Below are 24,708 nucleotides of genomic sequence, written 5' to 3' on the forward strand. Positions count from 1 at the left end.
ATGTAGGTCTACCTATACAGCCACTCATGTACATGTAGGTCTACCTATACAGTCACTCATGTACATGTAGGTCTACCTATACAGCCACTCATGTACATGTAGGTCTACCTATACAGCCACTCATGTACATGTACATGTAGGCCTACCTATACAGCCACTCATGTACATGTACATGTAGGCCTACCTATACAGCCACTCATGTACATGTAGGTCTACCTATACAGCCACTCATGTACATGTACATGTAGGCCTACCTATACAGCCACTCATGTACATGTAGGTCTACCTATACAGCCACTCATGTACATGTAGGCCTACCTATACAGCCACTCATGTACATGTAGGTCTACCTATACCGCCACTCATGTACATGTAGGTCTACCTATACAGCCACTCATGTACATGTACATGTAGGCCTACCTATACAGCCACTCATGTACATGTAGGTCTACCTATACAGCCACTCATATACATGTACATGTAGGCCTACCTATACAGCCACTCATGTACATGTAGGTCTACCTATACAGCCACTCATGTACATGTAGGCCTACCTATACAGCCACTCATGTACATGTAGGTCTACCTATACAGCCACTCATGTACATGTAGGTCTACCTATACAGCCACTCATGTACATGTACATGTAGGCCTACCTATACAGCCACTCATGTACATGTAGGTCTACCTATACAGCCACTCATGTACATGTAGGTCTACCTATACAGCCACTCATGTACATGTAGGTCTACCTATACAGCCACTCATGTACATGTAGGCCTACCTATACAGCCACTCATGTACATGTACATGTAGGCCTACCTATACAGCCACTCATGTACATGTAGGCCTACCTATACAGCCACTCATGTACATGTAGGTCTACCTATACAGCCACTCATGTACATGTAGGCCTACCTATACAGCCACTCATGTACATGTAGGTCTACCTATACAGCCACTCATGTACATGTAGGCCTACCTATACAGCCACTCATGTACATGTAGGTCTACCTATACAGCCACTCATGTACATGTACATGTAGGCCTACCTATACAGCCACTCATGTACATGTAGGTCTACCTATACAGCCACTCATGTACATGTAGGTCTACCTATACAGCCACTCATGTACATGTAGGTCTACCTATACAGCCACTCATGTACATGTAGGTCTACCTATACAGCCACTCATGTACATGTACATGTAGGCCTACCTATACAGCCACTCATGTACATGTAGGCCTACCTATACAGCCACTCATGTACATGTAGGTCTACCTATACAGCCACTCATGTACATGTAGGTCTACCTATACAGCCACTCATGTACATGTAGGCCTACCTATACAGCCACTCATGTACATGTAGGTCTACCTATACAGCCACTCATGTACATGTAGGTCTACCTATACAGCCACTCATGTACATGTAGGCCTACCTATACAGCCACTCATGTACATGTAGGTCTACCTATACAGCCACTCATGTACATGTACATGTAGGTCTACCTATACAGCCACTCATGTACATGTAGGCCTACCTATACAGCCACTCATGTACATGTAGGTCTACCTATACAGCCACTCATGTACATGTAGGTCTACCTATACAGCCACTCATGTACATGTAGGTCTACCTATACAGCCACTCATGTACATGTACATGTAGGCCTACCTATACAGCCACTCATGTACATGTAGGTCTACCTATACAGCCACTCATGTACATGTAGGTCTACCTATACAGCCACTCATGTACATGTACATGTAGGCCTACCTACAAATGTATACTTTCCAACAATTTTTAAACGCATCAAACATCAACCCACTGTTGCTAGTAACGTTGTTTATTCCATTTAACCCTGTACCATTGGTGGTACAGTACATGTACATGTCATCCCCACACACACTGCAGAATGTGATGTATACACGCAGAAATTGCAACATTTTCAACAATGATGCAAAACGTATCTTGCTAATTTTGTAAACTATGTGACACTATCTTAGAACAAATTGTTCACAAGAAGAAAGTGAATACATTACTGATTCTTTGAATATAATTTTGCCAGTTAAACCTTTAAAAGAGCACATGAAATTACCATTTAAGCATAGTATGTTTTCAGAGTTGCGAACTTTGTGAAACATCAACGGCTGTTTTGCTGTAAATGAACATTCCATTGGTGAAAGTTCTGAAGCAACACAATTGTTAGAACTTAAAGCAGTTTGGTCAGGCCTCAGGATGTACATTTTGCCAAATCTGTTTGTACTATAAAGCAATCGGCCGTCAACAAAAGAGCCCTCATGTGCGGCTGAATCGGGTTTATTTTTAGGAATTTCTCCTTACAAAATTAACCAAATTGGACGTTCAACCCCTCAAAATAACAAGGCAAATGTTTTCTAAAAGTGAAATAAGTGAGAGGATGTAGGGGTAGCTGGCATACAAACCCTCAAAATAACTAGGCAAATGTTTTCTAAAAGTGAAATAAGTGAGAGGATGTAGGAGTAGTTATTAAAGACCACTAAAATTACCGTTTCTATTTACATGTAGTTTGTATAGAGTTCAAGATATATGATAACATGTAAAATTGGATGTTTTATCAGGGAACTTCGTCACGCTGGGCGGATGTTGACCAGAAAGTTTACATGACAATTAATTGATATGAGAATAAACTAAAAATTAATGAGGCCGACGCTCAGTTACTCCCCAAAAGCAGTGGTAAAAACAGTAGATTAGATATCTGTTGCACAGCATATTCCAAAAACTTGCTTTATTTGGTGCTCTGACAACTTTGTATGCGTCGTTGGACGTACACTCAATAAATCACGATGAATGAGGCCTTAGATTCTAAAATCGTGTCAACGTTGTTGGAAACAAAGCAACAAATCATTCAACCTATTATTGCAACTGTAAGTGCAGTCCTATTCAACTTATTGATTTATGCACAGCACTGTACCTTGACCCACTGAGTGGAGTAAAGAGACACACTCAAACACACAAGCACATTGTTTTAACCACTGGTGGCTGCCATCTTTTATGCATGCCTTATTATAGCTCTAGATCAATCATGTGTCAATCGTGAAGATCTGTCCTGATTTTAGCTCTTTTCTGCTGTGAAAGTCTATGGAAGCAAGGAGGTATGTTTACAGGATAATTATGTTACTCTTTGATATTACTTAAACTTATATGATTGAAGTATATTAGCCCTATAATTACAAGTTATATCGTTAATGTTTTGACTGTATTCGATAAGATTTCGGTTTGCATTTCGCTGTATTCAAACACTGTTTTGTCAATCTTATTTACAGTTTTCACGAAGCTTTAAAGATATTGAGATGATGAGAACAACAATGACCCTATATCATCTTACAAAATGAAGCTGCTGTCGAGACCCTTGTCTTTTGATTGAGTCTATTAACTTTCTGCGACCTCTAGCGGCAATACATTAACTTTGCGAGTGTTGTTCGTTATAGCAACCAATCATTAAATGTATTTATTTTCAATAAAATTTTGCAGAAAATTGACTTTGTTAAAGTGTACTGAGCCGCCCTACAAACTGGCGCGTTCAATTTGTTATCTGTTTACCAGAACTTCTTTCTTTTCAGTCACATAAACTCCGCGGCTATTAATTAGTTGCTGTGATTATGAGTTTGTTTTTAGGTCGGCCTCTCCTCCGCCCTCCCGGCGGGTTCCACCACAGGACTTGATTGGCGAGTCTCAAAGGGGGGAGCCGCAAAACATGGCCCAGCCAGTTCATGCGCCGCCCACAGATTGTATTGGACACTGGAGTTTGTTGTGATCGATCTCTGACCTCCTCGTTGCGGACGAAGTCACTCCACTTAATGCCCAAGATCTTGATCCTTAGGCATCTGGAGTCGAATGCATCAAGTTTCTTCTCTTGACTTGATTTTAAGTACCAAGTTTTGCAGCCATAGAGTAAAGTAGATAGCAAGTTTGAATTGTAGAAGCGAAGCTTAGTTTGAAGAGAGAACTTCTTGCTTGTCCAGATCTTATTAAGCTGGTTGAAGGCTGCGGAGGCTTTACCTATTCTGCAGCTGATTTCATGATCCATTGATCCCTGGCTGTTGATGGAACTTCCCAGGCAGGTAAAGTCATCCACTACATCAACTTTATCTTGCCCAACGAGAATGTCAGGTGTTGTCTAGTGATCACCTGTCAGCATGATTTTCGTTTTCTTTCTGCTGATCATAAGACCCAGTCTAGCTGAGGCATCACTGATGGGGTCCATTACAGGCTGGAGACCCTGGGTACTGTCGGATAATGCTGCGATATCATCAGCAAAATCAAGGTCGAACAGTTTGGCTCCTCCAGTCCAAACGATTCCATGGTCCTTCGTAGCTTTCTTCAGAACCCAATCAATGGCCACAGCGAATAGAATAGGAGACAGGATACAGCCTTGGCGCACACCAGTTAGTACCTGGAACCAGTCACTGAGACCGTCTTCGGTCCGAACACGGCAGCGGGAGTTGTCATAGATGTTTCCGATCGATTTGACTATCCTCTCCGGAATGCCATATGAAAGGAGTATTCCCCACAAGGAAGGCATGTGAATACTGTCAAAAGCCTTACTGAAATCAATAAAACTGACTGCAAGAGGCACCTGAAACTCCTGGCTCTTCTCAATGATGCGACGGAGAGTAAAGATTTGTTCTGCACTGGAGCGTTTCGGTCTGAAACCTGCCTGTTCCTCACGTAGCCCATTATCTACGGTGATTATTGTTGAGGGGGAGACCAGAGACCGTCTTGCGAGCCTTCAGTCGAGTAAATCCGCGGCTATCGGTGACTATGGATTTGTTGTGTAGGGAACCAAATACCACCGCTGATTCCAAATTCATCGTGTAAATTGTCTGATTGGCTCTTTGACAAAGACCGCCTGACTCAATGTGCTCAACACAATAAAATAAGTGTGTCATTATAGCAAAGTGTATGTGCTACATGTTTTAGTCGACTAAGTAATTATCCTTACTGTCATCTTTTATCGGGGAAATACTCAGTGCAGTGAATAAAATTAATACAATGACAAAAGCAGTAAAAGAGGCGAAAAATCAACATTTTTATACGGATAATGCGTAGGCCCGCTCGACCAACACTAAAATATCACGAAAAAACCTATATATCATGCCAAGTACCATCATTGCCAAGTATACCCTTCCCAAAAATTAAAGCTCTATTCCAGAAACAAACACCAATTCATTTAGTTGGAGAACGCAAGAGAGAAGGTGAAGGGGGGGGAGGGGGGAGGGGGGAGCGATGTTTCACAACTATGTTGTGCACGCTCAACATTATCAAAAGTCACCAATAACAAACGACAATCATTGCATACCGATCATAAATACAATTTCTAATCCAATCCTACAAAACGATTACTTCCTGTAAGAATACCTCCCTTACCCCATCACATTACCTTTCACAATATTTGTATATACTAGAATCCGCCTCATCTCCCACTAGTCGTATATTATTGGGGATCCACAAGCAATGGTGAAAAAAATGGCACGTTAACAATAAATTGCCCTTTCACTTTTGTGCGCAGGCCAATTAAAATCGGATAATAGTAATTAGCTAGTGTTCACTCATGTGGGACAGCTAAGGATTGATTTGGTAGAAATTAAAAAGCTAGGACCTTGGTCCACCAATACTTAGTGCCAGATTTTTGTAAACTTATAAAAAAATCCATTTTGGATACATTTTTGTAAATGTATACTTTCTTTTAAAAACATCTTGTATTGTAACGTCCATTTGAGCGGCCTAAAGTCCTCGCTGCAGCTAATGAGTATTATAACACACCTCTTGCTTGTTCTGTATTCTGGTTGGCTGAGACACGGTCACATGGGATGAACTAATTGCGCGCGCGTGTTTTTTGGGAACTATAGTTTGGAACGGGCACTAGTCTTTAAAAATAGTGCCCGGTTACAGCGCCCTCTCTCTTGACTTGAACCATGAACAGCACGCTACAAAACTTCCTTTCTTTTCCAGATTTCTGTTCTTATTTCACATTTAAGACCGAGGTGTGTTTTAAAACACATATTGACTTGCATAATTCGGTAACAAGTGTACGTCTATCCCCCCTCAGGCCTGTGAGTGATCAGAAGAAGGGCCTATATATTTCCTTCGGCCTTGGCTTGTGGTCAGCCACATGCTGTTCATGTGATCCCCACGCGGGGATCACGCGTTGTGCACACACCTATCATGTGCCTGGCGCCGCTGGCAAAAACTATATCGGTTGTGCCCCCATGCAACTGTTTCGCCACAATATGTTTCTGATAAGTCAATAAGGATCTTAAGAAGGAAATGTGTTGCATAAAATGCATATTAGACGTTTATTGAGTGAATTGTGTATTTTCACATCTGCAGAGCAAAATGAGTAAATACAAACTTTTAAGAACTAGTCACTTCTCTTTTTTCCCTTTATAAAAGGGGCATTTTGTTTTCAAATCAGACAAAAAATACAATTACCGGTAGACACTTTGTTAATCTGGTTCATAGCGAAAATTAAAGGTTCGTACATATTTTTTCAAAAACTTTGTGAAAAATCTGTTTGGTACGCGTTGGGTTGTGTGTATGCGCGTTTAGAAATAGGTTACGCACTGCTACTTAAACAGCTCCAAATGGTCTTATAATCAACCATTAATAATAATAATAATAATAATAATAATAATAATAATAATAACCATATTTATAACGCGCCTTTTGCCAAAGGGTACAAAGCGCCAGGTATTATTACTGCAAGGAGTGGGGCGAATTTTGAGATATAAGACCTAATCCGTAAGCACCATGTAATGGTTTACAAGGTGCTGTGGCACAATATACTGCCAATCCAGCCAGGAACACGGGGGCGAACCCCTTCTCTTTTCGATAAGTGCACTGGGTTCTTTTACATGCGTTTTACACAACACATGGGACCAACTGCTTTACGTCCGATCCGAAGGACGAAGCAATGGTTATGTGTCTTGCTTAAGAACACAAGTGTCATGGCTGGGGATTCGAACACACACTCTGCTGATCATAAACACCGTAGAGTGGTCTTAACCCCTTGGTTACGACACTCCCAACCCCACGTGGCCTGCTCTCCACCAATAGGAATAACGAAACTGTCTGGGGTATTTATGAATAAGGGAATCAATGTGTTGTGAAGAGGTTTTAAACTAGTGGTTTAATTCGCCAAGGCCTGGTTCTTGATAATTTTACCGAGACGAATCACAAGTGGGGGTAAACTATCAAGAATCAGGCCTCGGCGGGTTTAAACCACTAGTTTAAAACCGATTCAACACACTTTGACTCCCATTCATAAATACCTTTACCTTCATAATGTTTTTCAAAAAATGTAATGAAATTCTGCTACAGTGCTAGCTTTCCCCTCCGCCGCTCGTCACTCGGATCGTACACAATTTATTTGTTTTTTTTCCTATCCCATGTTGATGGGCCAATTTAATAAATGAAACTAACATCTTGTTTCTGCTTCTCATCATAAATAATGATTCTGTCGCAGATGACTATCCCCTCAGTGCATTCGCTAAACTTTTAGGGCTCTTTCACTGTGAGTTTTCATGTTTGACTGAGCGCCTGACAGCGGCCACTCAAATCAGCTCTGTGTTTGTTGGCTAATTTCTTAGTATATTGCTCAATTTGTGTTTTTATTCTTATACAACTGGATTTGTTACTACACCTGGAATCTACAGGACTTTTTCTGTGTATCCTGGAGTCATCTGAATTGTGAAAATAGTGTTTTTCTGTTGGAAATTTTCACTGTCTCAGCTGAGAATTCTGGTGTATAAAGCTTACACACACTTAGTTGGCTGCATCTTGTGCAGTCATCCACCTAGTCCATGGACATTGTTCGCCCATCTGGGGACAATGGAGGTAAGTATCCTTTTCATTCTCTCCCTGCTTGCTAGACCATTGTACTGTACTGACTCATCTGTGGTCAGCTTTGTTCCATCAGCATCAATTGTGTCTGGTGCTTGCATCCTGCCAAAGACACATCTAGGCCTCATCCCCCATCGAAGATATCTGAAATGCCCTATTTCTTACTATGACAACTCCCCAGCCACTTTTCATTTGGAAATTGTGATTTTTGGTGACATTGCTGTAAATCCCGGCCCTGAAGGTGTTAATAACTCAAACTCAGCAGAAGCTAGTCCAAACTCTGCAAATTCTTACTCACGAAACAAGCTTCTCAGTCTCCGCTATGCCCCATCCACACGTGCTACAACTCTGCTGCCTTCCTGTATATTATCACTACAGAACCTTGGCCCTTTTGTAAATCCCAGCACTGTTTACCGACCTACATATCGTGGTAAAAAATCTGGTCGCCGTAGAACTGTTCATAAACCCCCTGTACTCAAAGTTACACTCCCTTCTGTTCCAGTACCAGTGACTACAGCCAAATCTCAACTCGGCCTTTGTGTTCTAAACACACAGTCCATCTGTAACAAGTATGACGATTTTGCTGATTTTGTTCTGCAAAAAGATCTGGACCTTGTTGCCGTTTCAGAAACATGGCTGAGACCAGACGACAACTTAATATGTCGTCAGTGTACCCCTGCTGGCTACTACTTTCATCACATCCCAAGACCTCACAAGACTGGTGGAGGAGTTGCAATACTGTACAGATCTACTTTATCTGTCTCTGTGAAAAGTAATGACGTCCAGTACACAACTTTTGAATCTCTTCATGCTGAAGTTTCCGGAAACTCTAAATCTGTTCGACTTGTCATTGTATACAGACCTGAAAGGGATTCAAACGGCCAACATGTGACTTTCTCAAGTTTTCTAAGGGAGTTTGAGAATTTGATTTTGGAATATCTGCTTCATCCATCGGAAATCATCATCACCGGCGACTTTAACATTCATGTTGATGACGTCCACAACACCAATGCAAACCAGTTTAAGCATCTACTTACCCAGCATATCAAGGAGCCGACTCATCGTCTCGGTCATTGCCTGGACCTTGTCATAACTCGTGAAATCTCCCCACCAATTGTCTCAAACTTTGTTATTCTACCTGGATTATCTGACCATTATGCAGTCATGTGTAACTTGAGTCTGTGCAAACCCAAAGTCCCAACCGTCACTATAAAGAGCCGACAATGGAAACATGTGAATTCTCCCGTAGTGTTCCACGACATAGGCACTCATTTAGCAAATCTAGAAGTTGATCATGACTGCTTGGATTCCTATGTCAGCCAATATGAGAGTACTGTCATTGACATCTTGGATAAATACGCACCTTGGAAAACAAGATCAGTCAAGGTCCGAACTGAAGTCTCCTGGTTCAATGATGATATTCGTACAGCGAGAAAGATCTGTCGTCAACTGGAGCGGAAGTGGCGGAAAAATGGCAAATTGGCAATACAACAACAAGAATATCGCAGCCAATGTAAAGTAGTTAGGAATTTGATCAACCAGGCAAAGATCATCCATTATTCATCTCAAGTACAAGAATCCTCAGGAGATCAAAAGAAACCCTTCAAGATAGTTGGTAAGTTGTTGCTCAAACCCAAAACCCCTGTCCTTCCATCCACCTACAATAACCAGGATTAGCAAATGAGTTACAGAAATTCTTTGTCACCAAGATTTCAGACATCCGCTCATCATTTTCATCAGTCCCTTACAACGTGCCGCAGACATTGCCACAACTTCAACCAGAGTGTAGACTATCTGTGTTTGAGCCTGCGACTGTTGCTGAGATTCAAAGGGTTATTATGAAATCTCCTTCAAAATCCTGTGAGCTGGATCCAGTATCAACATCCATGATAAAGCAAAACACTGATATATTTGTACCCTACATCACTAAGCTTGTAAACGAATCTCTCAGTTCCGGTTGTTTCCCCGATAGCCTCAAAGTTTCCTACATCAGGCCGCTCATCAAGAAACCAAACCTGGACAAGGAGATATTCAAAAATTACAGACCGGTTGCAAACTTAAAATATCTTGAAAAAGTCATCGGAGGAGTAGTGTCATCACGTATTTCTGATCATTTCATACTTTCAACCTGTCCGACGTGTTCCAGTCAGCATACAAGCCTTTCCATGGGACCGAGGCTGCACTAGTCCGTGTGAGCAACGATATTCTTTCTGAAATGGACAATGGTAACCTTACAGCACTAGTCCTGCTAGACTTGAGTGCTGCTTTTGACACTGTTGATCACAACATCCTTCTCTCTCGGCTCCAGGATCACCTTGGCATAGAGGACACAGCCCTAGCATGGTGCAAATCGTATCTCCACAATAGAACTCGGCATGTATGTATTGGCACTGCGATATCCGACCCTGTTGTTTTGAACTACTCTGTGCCACAGGGGTCGGTACTCGGCCCGCAGTGGTTTACGCTGTACACTTTACCGATTCGTGACATCATCCTCAAATTTAATCTGAATTACCATGTGTACGCAGACGACACTCAGCTATACATCACGTTTAAATCTTCTCAAGAAAACGCCAATGTATCTATTGCAAGACTTGAGAAATGCATCCAAGAGATTCGACGTTGGACACAACAAAACTTCCTGAAGTTAAATGATGATAAGACAGAGTTCCTTTTATTTGGGTCACGTCAACAGTTAACTAAGGTTTCAGTGCCATACATCTCCATCGGTGATGCTCGGATAGCTCCCTCGCTGAAAGCTCAGAACTTGGGGGTTATTTTTGATTCATCGATGACACTTCAGCCACACATCAACAATATTGTTCGTTTATCATCATATCACATCAGGAATATAGGTAAGATTCGCAAGTATTTGGACAAAAGTGCCACTGAAAAGGTCATTCACGCATTTGTTACTTCTCGTCTTGACAACGGCAATGCTCTTCTCTACAGTCTTCCTAACAACCAGATTTCCAGACTTCAACGGCCCCAAAATACTGCTGCCCGCATTGTGACACTGTCTAGAAAACCCTGTTCTATCACCCCCATTCTAAAACAACTACACTGGCTCCCTATCTCTCAACGAATCATCTTCAAGCTGATGCTCATTGTCCACAAAGCTCTAAATGGCAAGGCTCCCCACTATATTTCTGAACTGCTTCAAGTTTACACTCCATCAAGGAATCTTCGATCAAGTTCCATGCTTCTCCTCATTGAGCCCAAGTCTCGACACTCATGGGGTGACAGGTCTTTTTCTTCAGCCGCGCCACACATCTGGAACTCTCTACCACTTAATCTTCGATCTTGTGTTTGTACCGCAAAACTTATCTTATGTCACAGGTTTTCAATGACTAATTTGTTGTGTCTGTTTTTCTTTGTGTTGTGTTTTGTTTTTGTTTTGTTTTTGGTTTTACTGCGCCTTGAACACCCAGCAGGGTGGATATGTGCGCATTACAAGTCTTATTATTATTATTAATATTAGTAATTTTATCGTTTTTGTCAAGAGCAAATTTTAATAACAATTTGTTTGAAAAATTTCTCAAATATAGCCATAACACACTATCCTAAATTTCACCAAACTTCAGAACCCTCAAACTTTCCTGGATAAATTCAGCTTGCTTGGTTAAAATACAAAGTGATGAACGTAGTTAGAACTGTTATGGGCTCATTAGATTGAGACTCAAAGGAAATAAAGAGGCAATGACAACTTGACTTGTTTAAGAACTCTTTGGGTCATGTTAAGTCCAAGTAATGCTTAGAACATGAGTTGCATTATACATTGTAACTTGTCAATAGAGGGCGGTATATAAGATGAGTGGTATACTATCAACATCTTCTTTCTTTTTTAAGTCAATTGTTCAGTTGAAATGTTCATGTCCAGAAGTTCAATTAAAAAGTTGAATTAATGTAAAAATTTATAATTGACGCGGGATTGTTTGACAAATGGTTTCTTGAGTTCATGACAGTATGTAGTGTCCAATGTCATGTGACAAACTACTTAATGATAAAATCCTTTATTTATTCAGTGGTTTGATGTTTGATCTAGTACGAATGGATTACACCGAACTCTTGCCAGGGCTCGGTGGAATCTCTGCTGGGTTAGTTGGACTTTTTGGTTCGTCCATCTGAGCATTCACTGGTTCATCCTGTTGACCATTTGAAGTAGAAACTCCTGGCGGTTAAACGGTTGCTCCACTCAAGTTGGTCACCTCTGTCTGAAGAGTGAGATGCGCGTAGATGTTTACGGTTACGTCTTGGGACTTGTCCATTATCTAGTTCAATGAGGTATGAGTGTGATCAATCATTGTCAACGCATCTGCCTTGTTTCCACTGGATGTTGTTGTGGTTGTTTGGCTGCAATCTGATTGGCTGTCCAATTTGCAACTAAGGTAGGGGTTTAGCGGTTTTGTCATACTGTTGTTTGGCTCTCTGTTTCAGGTGTCTAATGGGTTCTGGTACTCCTGTGATAATCTTCTGTTGTCGGCAGTAGGAAACGTGTTTGTTGAGACATCGGTTTCTGATCTGGACTGCTACCATTTGCAGCGGGTGTGTTTTACGCCAGTCTAGAATTGCAAGATGTAGACCCTGTTTTGCTTCGGTCACCTTCTTGATGATGTTTTTAACAATTTTGACAGCTGATTCTGCCTTTCCATTGCTCTGACTGTGGTATGGTGAGGATGTTTGGTGCTCGAACTCTCACTCTTTACTGAATTCCTCATAGTCTGCGGCTATGAACTGAGAGCCGTTGTCTGTGACTACGTGTACCTTCTGTGGTATGCCGTGTCTGGCAAAACTGTTGTTTTGTTTGGGAAGTGATGCTACACACGGCTGCACGTAACCAAATTGAGCTCTGACTATTCTTCAGATTTTCGCTGTTTTGTGAACTTATTATTTTACTATGGATGTTACAGTATAGGATGATTGTGAGTACTTTCTGATTCTAGTATGCCCTTTTATGATACTCCTTGTTCATCTTCCTCTGGAGTATACTCGCACAGTTTAAATCTTGTTGTTCTGTATATTTTTATAACTCGTTGATCATCGGGTATGCTCAATACACAGAACTGTTTACTACTACTAATAATAATAAGACTTGTAATGCACACGTATCCACCTTGGGTTTCAAGGCGCAGTAAAACCAGCAACAAACAAAACAAAAACAAAACAAAGAAAAACAGACACAACAAAAATTAGTCCTTGAAAACCTGTGAAATAAGATAAGTTTTGAGAAGAGATTTGAATGTTGTGGTACAAAGACAAGTTCTAAGATTAAGTGGTAGAGAGTTCCAGATGCGTGGCGCAGCTGAAGAAAAAGACCTGTCTCCCCATGAGTGTTGAGACTTGGGTTCAATGAGAAGAAGCATGAAACTTGATCAAAGATTTCTTGATGGAGTGTAAACTTGGAGAAGTTCAGAAATATAGAGGGGAGCCTTGCCATTAAGTGCTTTGTGGACAATGAGCTTAGCTTGAAGATGATTCGTTGAGAGATAGGGAGCCAGTGTAGTTGTTGGGTAATGGGGGTGATGGAACAGGATTTCTTGGACATTGTCACAATGCGGGCAGCAGTATTTTGGAGGGGTTGAAGACTGGAAATCTGGTTGTTAGGAAGAGTGTAGAGAAGAGCATTGCCATTGTCAAGGCGAGAAGTAACAAATGCATGAATGACCTTTTCAGTGGCACTTTTGTCCAAGTACTTACGAATCTTACCAATATTCCTGATGTGGTATGATGACAGTCGAACGATGTTGTTGATGTGTGGTTGAAATGTCATTGATGAATCAAAAATAACCCCTAAGTTCCGAGCTTGCAGCGAGGGAGCTATCTGAGCATCACCGATGGAAATGTATGGCACTGAAACCTTTGTTAACTGTTGACGTGACCCAAATAGAAGGAACTCTGTCCATCATTCAACTTCAGGAAGTTTTGTTGTGTCCAACGTCTTGCAATAGATGCATTGGCGTTTTCTTGAGAAGATTTAAACGTGATGTATAGCTGAGTGTCTGCTGCATATACATGGTTATTCAGATTAAAATTCAGGATGATGTCACGAATCGGTAAAGTGTACAGTGTAAACCACTGCGGGCCCAGGACCGACCCCTGTGGCACAGAGTAGTTCAAAACAACAGGGTCGGATATCGCGGTGCCAATACGTACATGCTGAGTTCTATTGTAGAGATACAATTTGCACCATGCTAGGGCCGTTTCCTCTATGCCAAGGTGATTCTGGAGCCGAGAGAGAAGGATGTTGTGATCAACAGTGTCAAAAGCAGCACTCAAGTCTAGCAGGACTAGTGCTGTAAGGTTACCATTGTCCATTTCAGAAAGAATATCGTTGCTCACACGGACTAGTGCAGCTTCTGTCCCATGGAAAGGCTTGTATGCTGACTGGAACACGTCGGACAGGTTGAAAGTATGAAATGATCAGAAATACGTGATGACACTACTCCTTCGATGACTTTTCCAAGATATTTTAAGTTTGCAACTGGTCTGTAGTTTTTGAATACTTCCTTGTCCAGGCTTGGTTTTTTGATGAGCAGCCTAATGTAGGAAACACTGAGGCTATCGGGGAAACAACCGGAACTGAGGGATTCGTTTACAAGATTAGTGATGTAGGGTAAAAATATATCAATGTTTTGCTTCATCATGGATGTTGACACTGGATCCAGCTCACAGGATTTTGAAGGAGATTTCATAATAACCCTTTGAATCTCAGCAACAGTGGCAGGCTCAAACACAGATAGTCTACACTCTGGTTGAAGTTGTGGCAATGTCTGCGGCACGTTGTAAGGGACTGATGAAAATGATGAGCGGTTGTCTGAAATCTTGGTGACAAAGAATTTCTGGAATTCATTTGCCAAGTCTGGATAAAAGGACAGGGGTTTTGGGTTTGAGCAACAACTTACCTATTATCATGAAGAGCTTCTTTTGATCTCCTGAGGAATCTTGTACTTGAGATGAATATAATGGGTAATCTTTGCCTGGTTGATCAAATTCCTGACTACTTTACATTGGTTGCGATATTCTTGTCGTTGTATTTCCAGTTTGCCATTTTTCCGCCATTTCCGCTCCAGTTGACGACAGATCTTTCTTGCTGTACGAATGTCATCATTAAACCAGGAGACTTCAGTTCGGACCTTGACTGATCTTGTTTTCGAAGGCGCGTGCTTATCCAAGATGTCAATGACAGTACTCTCATATTGGCTGACATAGGAATCCAAGCAGTCGTGATCGACTTTTAGCTTTGCCAAATGAGTTTCTATGTCGCGGAACACTTCAGGAGAATTCACATGTAATGTTTCCACTGTCGGCTCTTTACAGTAATGGTTGGGACTTTTGGCTTGCACAGACTCAAGTTACACATGACTGCATAATGGTCTGATAATCCAGGTAGAATAACAAAGTTTGAGACAATAGGTGGGGTGATGTCACGAGTTACAACAAGGTCCAGGCAATGACCGATGCTGGGTAAGACCGAAAGCCTGAAGTAGATGCTTAAACCGGTTTGCATTGTTGTTGTGGATGTCATCAACATGAATGTTAAAGTCACCGGTTATGATGATTTCTGATGGATGAAGGAGATATTCCAAATCAGAAAGTCACATGTTGGCCGTTTGAATCTCTTTCAGGTCTGTACACAATGACAAGTCAAACAGATTTAGAGTTTCCGGAAACCTCAGCATGAAGAGATTCAAAAGTTCTGTATTGGACGTCATTACTTTTCACAGAGACGGATAAAGTAGATCTGTACAGTATTGCAACTCCTCCACCGATCTTGTGAGGTCTTGGGATGTGATGAAAGTAGTAGCCAGCAGGGGTACATGTCTAAGTTGTCATCTGGTCTCAGCCATGTTTCTGAAACGGCAACAAGGTAAATATCTTTTTCCAGAACAAAATCAGCAAAATCGTCATACTTGTTACAGATGGACTGTGTGTTCAGAACACAAAGGCTTAGTTGAAATTTGGCTGGCGTCACTGGTGATGGAACAGATGAGAGTGAAACTTCTGGTATAGGGGGTTTATGAACAGTTCTACGGTGACCAGCTTTTTTACCACGATGTTGTAGGTCGATGAACAGTGCTGGGATTTACAAAAAGGCCAAGGTTCTGCAATGTGAACATACAGGAAGGCAGCAGAGTTGTAGCACGTGTGGATGGAGCACAACGGAGACTGAGAAGCCTGTTTCGTGAGTAGGAATTTTCAGAGTTTGGACTAGCTTCTGCTGAGTTTGAGTTGTTTTCAGCTTCAGGGCCGGGATTTACAGCAATGTCACCAAAGATCACAATTTCCAGATGAAAAATGGGCTGGGGAGTTGTCATAGTAAGAAACGGGGCATTTCAGATATCTTCGATGGTGGATGAGTCCTAGCTGGGTCTCTGGTAGAACGCAAGCACTAAGCACAATTGATGATGATGGAACAAAGCTGACCACAGATGAGTCAGAACAGTACAATGGTCTAGCAAGCAGGGAGAGAATGAAAAGGATACTTACCTCCATTGTCCCCAGATGGGTGAAAAATGTCCATGGACTAGGTGGATGACTGCACAGGCAGCCACCAAAGAGTGAGATAGCTTTTTGTACACCAGAATTTTCAACAAAAATTCCAACAGAAAAACACTATTTTCACAATTCAGATGACTCCAGGATACACAGAAAAAGTCCTGTAGATTCCAGGTGTAGTAACAAATCCAGTTGTATAAAAATAAGAACACAAAATGAGCAATATACTAAGAAATTAGCAAACAAATACAGAGCTGATTTGAGTGGCCGCAGTTAGGCGCTCAGGCAAATCACCTACTACATAGGCCTACTACGCTACCATCAGTGCACAGTACAGGTCTTATGCTACGTTTTTGCAATGTGTCTCATCACTTACTCGCGGGAACGTTTGATTCAGATTGGAGAACATGTAACAAAGACTAATCATCGTCCCCTTTCATGCAAAACGAATGGGAATGTCTTAAGGATTTAAACATTGCTAAACAAACTAAGTGTGGATATCGTGGAGGAAAGTTACGCCATAAGTTATTGATTCCTGTTTGTATTACTCAACAATCATTGACTCCATTGACTCGGGATAATGGTGTGAATCACATGAACCTGGCGCAAATACCTGTGCATCATAAGACCAAGTGTTAAACAAGTTGAGCTATTACGCCCAATCCATTGGGCACCTCAACCAAAGCAGCCCAGAATAGCGCCCTAATTGCAAGCTGGTGTTTGGGATGCATGCTCCATGAACAACAAAACATGGTCAATTAGTGATCTGATTATATGGATCCAGATGGCCATCTTGACATCCTGGTTGTGACAGAGTCATGGTTACGCGGTGATTTACGTGATGACGTCATATTTGCTGACCTTAACTGTACTTTGCCGGATTACCGATTCACTTACTTGCCTCGAGAAACCCGCGGCGGAGGAATTTGTGTCATCTACCGTAAAGTGCACTGAAGGTGTCTGTGAACGAGATTTCACAGTTTAAATCTTTTGAACTTCTAGATATTTCAATAATAGACCGGCAGCCCAGAGCACTTTGGTTAAAGGAACAAGGTACCAATATTTGAGTACAGGAACGTTTAGTGGATAACCTGACATACATTAGTCAGATATGGATGTCTGCCGGGGACCCCCCGCTGCGTGTGGCGCATGGACCCCCAACAAAGAGGCAACATAATGGGCTGAATGAAACATTCTAGGTACCACATGAAACATGAAGTTAAAATTATCAACCGCCAGACAAATTTTCTGCTGCATTAGGCCTGCCAGACACCCCCTTTTCAAATATTTAGTGTACAAACCTATGGGTTGAAATTAACCAGTTGTCAAATTAGCTCAGATTTACATGAAACTTTGTCTAACTGTTCCGCTCCGGCTGAAATAAACATTCACCAAAAAATAAATCCATATCGTTTCCGAGATACAGCCTCTTAAAATATGCTAAAATCTCCCCCTTTTGGAGCTCCGCCCCAGCAGACACCGCGTGTCGTGGTGGTATTCTTTTCAAACGTTAAAGGGACACACCAGCTCACCATTTACGCAATTTAGGGGTGTATACTCATAAATAATGTTTTAATAGATGGTTGCTGTAAAAAAAAATCATCAAAATGTCAAGTAATTAGCGAAAAATTGATTAAAAACCCCAAAGCGGTAAAATGCCACCGTATACGTGTTTCCAGCCGTTGCAACTGTCAAATCTTCGTGACATTGTCGCACAATGTTGTAAGTAGACTGGTGCTTTGTTTACAGCAACGTTTTAGTACGACGCAGCATAAGAACCCAGTCCATCCATGTATTATAAACAACCAGCATAATTGTACGGATCAGGCAAATCCTTCGCAATGGAGGTAGACCTTCATGCTTCAACCTACATTCAAAGATCGTCACGAAGAACACAAAGAAACTAACCCAGAATATGATGGGACAATGACAAGTAAATAAAGCATTCCTGGCAACAAAAAACTAGGTCTACTACCGCATAGCCATGATGCAGTTTGGAATGCGATCAGGGCTTTACGTGCTCCCGACGTGCCAGGGCCCAATTTCATGTGGCACAACAATTTGCTTAGCACAAAATAGTATTGCTTAGCAGAAACTCGTCACCAGCCAAATTTTAATTAAATTTGAAAACTTGTGGCTGGTGCCCAACTAAAATTTTTGTAAGCAGTATTTTCTGCTGAACAGATGAAACTGATCAATGGGCCCTGTCATTCACGGTAGAAGATTTTTTAATCTCGGGGGGAAGGGAATCTTGAGGGATTCAAAAGCGTTGTTGTGAGAATGTATTTTGAATCGTAAGCGTAGCTTGCAAATCTTGAAACGTAAGCCTAGCTTGACTCGGGATTGAAAGCGTACCTTTTGACTATAGCGTAACTGAAACTTATACGTATATTGGATTGTATAAGCGTAGCTGCGTAGCTTGGAACGGAACCATATCTTTCAGAATGTAACCATATTTTTTGGGAACGTAAGCATATCTTGGAATGTAAACTTAGCTGCATATGGAACGAAAGCGTAACTTGACTCAGGATTGAAAGCGTACCTTTTGTTATTATAGCAAACTTGAAGGAACGTAAGTAAAACTTGGAATGTAAGCGTAGCTGAGTAGCTGTGTAGCTTAGAACGCCACCTTATCTTTTGGAACATAAGCATATCTTGGAACGTAAGCATAGCTGGGTATCTTAAAACGTAAACGTAGCTGCATATGGAACGTAAGCGTAACTTGACTCATGATGCCCCAAGGCTTATGTTCCGATTGCTCCACGTCGGGGGGCCATATAACAAGCTTTCGTTACACAGACTTTTTTAATGCGAATCTTACGTTAGATTTTTCACCATTATTTACATTTTGTAGCGATAATTTGAATACAGCTTTTTTGTCAATTACTCGTTAATTATTTTGTAAAAAAAAAGATTTAAATTTGGTTTGGTAAGTTACTTATAGACGGCTGGAAATAAAACTAGCCCGGAAGGTCACGTGATTGTTTGTACCACTTTTTGGTAAGAACAATCACGCGACCTTTGTTTTTGTCTTAAAATGCTCAAAAATGACTAAATTTGATGACTGTTCTTCGTTATTCCTGGAAGACCACTGAAGACATATTTTAGTCTATTTTGTAGCCCAAATAGCCCAATTCAGCCGGTGTGTCCCTTTAAGACCCCGTAATTTATTAAGGATACCAGCTGTGTGGCTGAAAGGTGTATGCTATTTAAGTTGTGGCCCTTGATTCCTAATTTGGCTGCATTGGGCCTTTCAGACACCCCCACATAAAACCAAGTTGAAATTACCAATAGGCCTAATGCACTATTCTTAACACAAGACAGTATCAGCCGCCGGACAAATGTTTTGCTGCATTGGGCGTGGCACGACAGACACCTACCCTCCCCGGGTTAACATCAAAGGAACCAAGTTGGAACCTAGTTGAAATGACCAATAACACTATTCTTAATACCAGTGTCAATCACCAGACGAAAGTTTTGCTGCATTGGGCCTGGCAGACACCTCCCCTCCCCCGGGTTTCAGAGGAACCACCTGAAACCAAGTTGAAATGACCAATAACAATATTCTTAATACAGGTACAAGGGGAAGTATCAACTGCCAGACGAAAGTTTTGCTGCATTGGGCCCGGCAGACACATCCCCTCCCCTGGGTTATTAAACATCAAAGGAACCACCTGAAACCAAGTTGAAATGACCAATATCACTATTCTTGTACAAAGAAATGGTGAGATAGTGGAGTTTAGCTTAACCTGTTGTGTCCGGTTTATAAGAAAACTTTATATCCATAAAACAATAGTAGAATCTACTCTAAGATCAAGGAGCTTTTTAATCATGAGGTGAGGCTGAATTGTATTGAACGCACTTGAAAAATCAACAAAGAGGGCTCTAACATAAGTACCACCTTTTTCTAAATGTTCGCAAGCAGTATTTAATAGAGTAAGCACTGCGTCTTCTACGCTTCTTTTGGGACGATATGCAAATTGCATCTGGTCTAAAGATTGGTTAACTGATGGCATGAGCCTATTCATGATTACCCTATCTAAACATTTCATTGGCACAGATGTTAAAGCCACTGGTCGAAGATCGTTCATCTCTCTGGCATGGAGTCGCTTAGGAATAGAAACAATGGTTGAACATTTCCACAGGGCTGGGACTTTCCCGGTACTGATAGAGGCATGGAAAAGCTTGAAAAGGGAAAACTAACTGATTAGCACATAGTTTCAAAACTTTACAACTAACGCCATACGGACCCTTTGCTTTGTGAGAATTTAATTTGCAAAACAATTTCCGTACTTCCCCAACTGAAATGTTAAGATCGTTTGTCGGAAAAGACCAAGCCAGATCATTCACCTGTGTCTGTTCACTGCTGAAGTCAGTTTGATCAAATCTACAATAGAACGCATTAAGATCATTGGCATACACAGATTCATTTTTAACATTAACCCGTTTGGGCTTTGGCTTATAACCTGTCATACGCTTATACAATCCAATATACGGATAAGTTTCAGTTACGCTATAATCAAAAGGTATGCTTTCAATCCCGAGTCAAGCTAGGCTTACGTTTCAAGATTTGCAAGCTACGCTTACGATTAAAAATATATTCTCACAAGCATGACAAGGCACTTTTGAATCCCTCAAGATTCCCTTCCCCCCGAGATTAAAAAATCTTCTGCCGTGAATGACAGGGCCCATTGACAGGACACCCCTATGTTCTGACACCCCTATATTCCGACACCCCTATATTCCGACAAGTTGTTTCCGCACATTATTACTCAGTTGATCAATAACAAAAACACAACTTGTATTATGCCAGGTTTCCCAGTAAATTTCGGCCGGGATTAGGTTTGAACATTCATAAGATGAAATTGTACTGTTTTAAAAAGTGATGGAATCACACATGCATTTTTTTTTTTTTTTTTGTTATATACACATGAGTATGGCTCCCCGAGGTAGCTGGCAATAAAATACTTGGTACTTTGCTATTGTTAGGTGCGTGTCCATGTTGAAATTACCAAAAATTCCAACCCCCTCCTGCGTTTATTGCACCGATGTGTAATTTCTTTCTTTTGCCCCCCCCCCCCCACCCACCACAAAAACAATATAATCATAATAATGATTCGTTAACAATTAATAACAATAAATAATTAAGTCCTACCACCCCCACCATTACTCAGTCCTCTGCTAAAGAAACCAAAGTTGCTCAAACTTCTTTGGGGGACTACATAAAGATAGGTTACCGGTACGTTCATGGACTAATTTGCGGTCATGTGTAGTTTCTTTAGTTTAAGTCGCACCGTTTTTCTTAAAAGAAAAAATAGCTAACACAAAATATTGGTACAGGTTGTTGGAACATAGGGGTGTCGGAACATAGGGGTGTTTGGGTCATTGGAATATAAGGGTGTCGGAACATAGTGTCGGAATATAGGGGTGTCGGAACATAGGGATGTCGGAATATAGGTCGAGTTGTTGGAACATAGGGGTGACGGAATATAGGGGTGTCGGAACATAGAGATGTCGGAATAGAGAGCAGTCACCGTAACTATAGTTGAAAACAAAAACCATGAAAGCTTATAGTCTACTTCACTCATACCTACGGTACCTGTAGAGCACAATACTATTTTTGCATATTTCCCTATACCGGCAGGTAATAGCGCTAAGAACTAGCACCCTCTATTAGCCGCCCCGCGGCATACCGCGCGATCTTCCTCTTTTGTCTTAGCGGCAGGTCGGGTAGGACGTGTTTTGATAAGCTTTCTACGATCGTCTCCCAAAAATTGTGTTGAGAGATTTAATATCAATATAAGATATTATCAAATCGTGGAACTGCTTGTAGTTTTTGTGTTGTGTTATTGTTGTGAGAGAGTTACGATATATTATTATTATTTTTATGTATTGGACCAAAACAACACAAAATATACATATAAGCACAACATAATAAATATGTACAACAACAGGAAAGCAATCACAAGAAATACACCTATAAACATCTTAAAAGTACAACATTAATAATAATAATGAACCATTTTTGTAGAGCGCATATCACAATCACAGAGAAGTCCCTATGATGAAAACAAAAGAGAAGCAAAAGTTAATAAGGATGTGAAGTAAAAACAAAAGCAAAATTTAGTTGATACTAAATTTAGTTGATATTTTATTTTGCAAAAATAAATGTGTTTTTAACTTTGTCACTGTTTGAGCTTGTTTTATGGTGTCCGGAAGACTATTCCATAATTCTGCTGCTGCTGCTGCAAAAGCTCTGGCCCCATAAAATTTAGTAAAAGTCGAGGAACAACCTAAGAGAGACCTGGATTTAGAGCGGAGATTACGAACTGGATGATATTTTTGGATGAGTTAAAACAACTTTAATACAACTAACCGAAGACGAACCAAAGTGCAAAAAGTAGCGGCTATATGTGGGTCAGGGGCTGCAAAAGTAGAAAGAAAGTACTTTTGGAGGACTCCACTCATAACCGAGGGCAATTGCAGGTCTGAGTACTCAATACCAGCGTTGACCAAAGACAGTGGGATAGCAAGTTGGTGATGTCATCGGAATATTTTTTTTATACCAGACCTTTTCCTGACCTTTGCAAGATTTGTTTTTTGTAAAGCATCAATAAGGTGTACTATCAACATAAAAGCAACTCAATAACGCCTTTTCAAAGTATTTAACAGTCACTGCCGGTATAGACAGGTCAAAAGGTCAAGAAAAGTTCACCAATGTATCTATTTTTGTGAAGTATGTAAAGCCCTTTCATATTATGATGTATAGATTGTCAAAATAGCTTATATGGTTGAGGAAATATGAACTTATGAAATATTGACGACTGTATAAGATAGACTATAACTAAATCGAAAGAAAATGTATTTTGCAACGCCTTGTACGAAGACTTGTACATAAAGCTTGATCACACTCTAGGGATCAGCACTGGAGCGTGACTCTGCACCGCTTACACTACACGTGGTGTACATGTTAAATGTTTTTGCACGACCACTGGGGAATTTACATAGTTCTTTAGGCATGTTAAAGTTTTCAACTTCTAAGACAAGGTCAAAATGGTGATTTCTGATGATGTATTGATTGTAACAATCTCTCAAAAGTAATGATTTTTTAAAATAATACACTTTGAGCGCCCCATAAAGCACGTGGTGTAGTTTCGAGGCATTCAACATACATTTCCCATTCTGTAAGTTAGTCTTCTCTTCAGTCGAAAATACTTCATAAGTTCATATTTCCTCAACCAAAATAATAAACTTTGAATTTTCATAACTCAAGATGGATGACGTCATCATGACGCAACTACCATTTTTCCTCTCCTTTTGAACATCTAACTATGTGTGAAGTTTCAAGTTCATACAATCTTTTGAAAGATGTTTCTGTTAGCAGACAAGGGACGTAGAGAAGAAGAAGAAAAGTGTCAATGAACTTTTTTTTAAACGAACAAAAATAAGAGGTGTTCAGGACTGTGGCTCGAACACCTAATAAGAGGTGTTCTGGGCTGTTGGCCCGAACACCTAATAACCATATAATTTTACTTGTATAAAAACCTATGAACATAAAACACTCTCTTGTGTATACTGGCCGGTTTACGGTTTCATTTACTCGCCCCTAATAAAAGTTTAATTGATTTTTATTTTCAGAATCTCAGCATTGGAAATCTAGATGTTCCCTTACAGTATGACTTCCTGTTGGAATGGCTTTGAGAAGAGTGCCAGATTGTGTCAGCATCCGTTGTCACATTAAACTGTTAGATTGTAGGATATACAATAAGGGGAAACAGGGGATGGTATGGAGTGTTAAAGGCAGTGGACACTATTGGTAATTGTCAAAGACTAGCCTTCACAGTTGGTGTATCTCAACATATGCATAAAATAACTAACCTGTGAAAATTTGTGCTCAATCGGTCATCGAAGTTGCGAGATAATAATGAAAGAAAAAAACACCCTTGTCACACGAAGTTGTGTGCGTTTAGATGGTTGATTTCGAGACCTTAATGTAAGTTCTAAATCTGAGGTCTCGAAATCAAATTGTGGAAAATTACTTCTTTCTCGAAAACTATGGCACTTCAGAGGGAGTCTATTCTCACAATGTTTTATACCATCAACCTCTCCCCATTACTTGTCACCAAGATAGGTTTTATGCTAATAATTATTTTGAGTAATTACCAATAGTGTCCACTGCCTTTAAACACCAGGTTTTGAAGTTGAGTTAAAGGCCAAAGGTAGAGGGGCAGTTTGGACCCTGTCAAACAGTTTATAAAATAAACTGAAAGAATAATATACTGCAATTCATTTTTGTTTACACGAGGGGACTGGGCATATTCAAA

General features: G+C 40.7%; 1 protein-coding gene across 1 annotated transcript in view; it reads left to right on the forward strand.

Moving 5' to 3' along the window:
* Window positions 1-24,250, forward strand: part of LOC117301428 (lysosomal alpha-glucosidase-like) — a 38,633-nt gene extending 14,383 nt beyond the window's left edge. The window contains exon 5 of the mRNA XM_033785411.1: window positions 24,023-24,250. Coding sequence (XP_033641302.1) covers window positions 24,023-24,085 — 63 coding nt within the window. The 3' untranslated portion in view covers window positions 24,086-24,250. The remainder of the gene's footprint in view (window positions 1-24,022) is intronic.
* Window positions 24,251-24,708: the final 458 nt, after the last annotated feature.

The sequence above is a fragment of the Asterias rubens genome, chromosome 17 (genome assembly GCF_902459465.1).
Source record: "Asterias rubens chromosome 17, eAstRub1.3, whole genome shotgun sequence".
NCBI lineage: Eukaryota > Metazoa > Echinodermata > Asteroidea > Forcipulatida > Asteriidae > Asterias > Asterias rubens.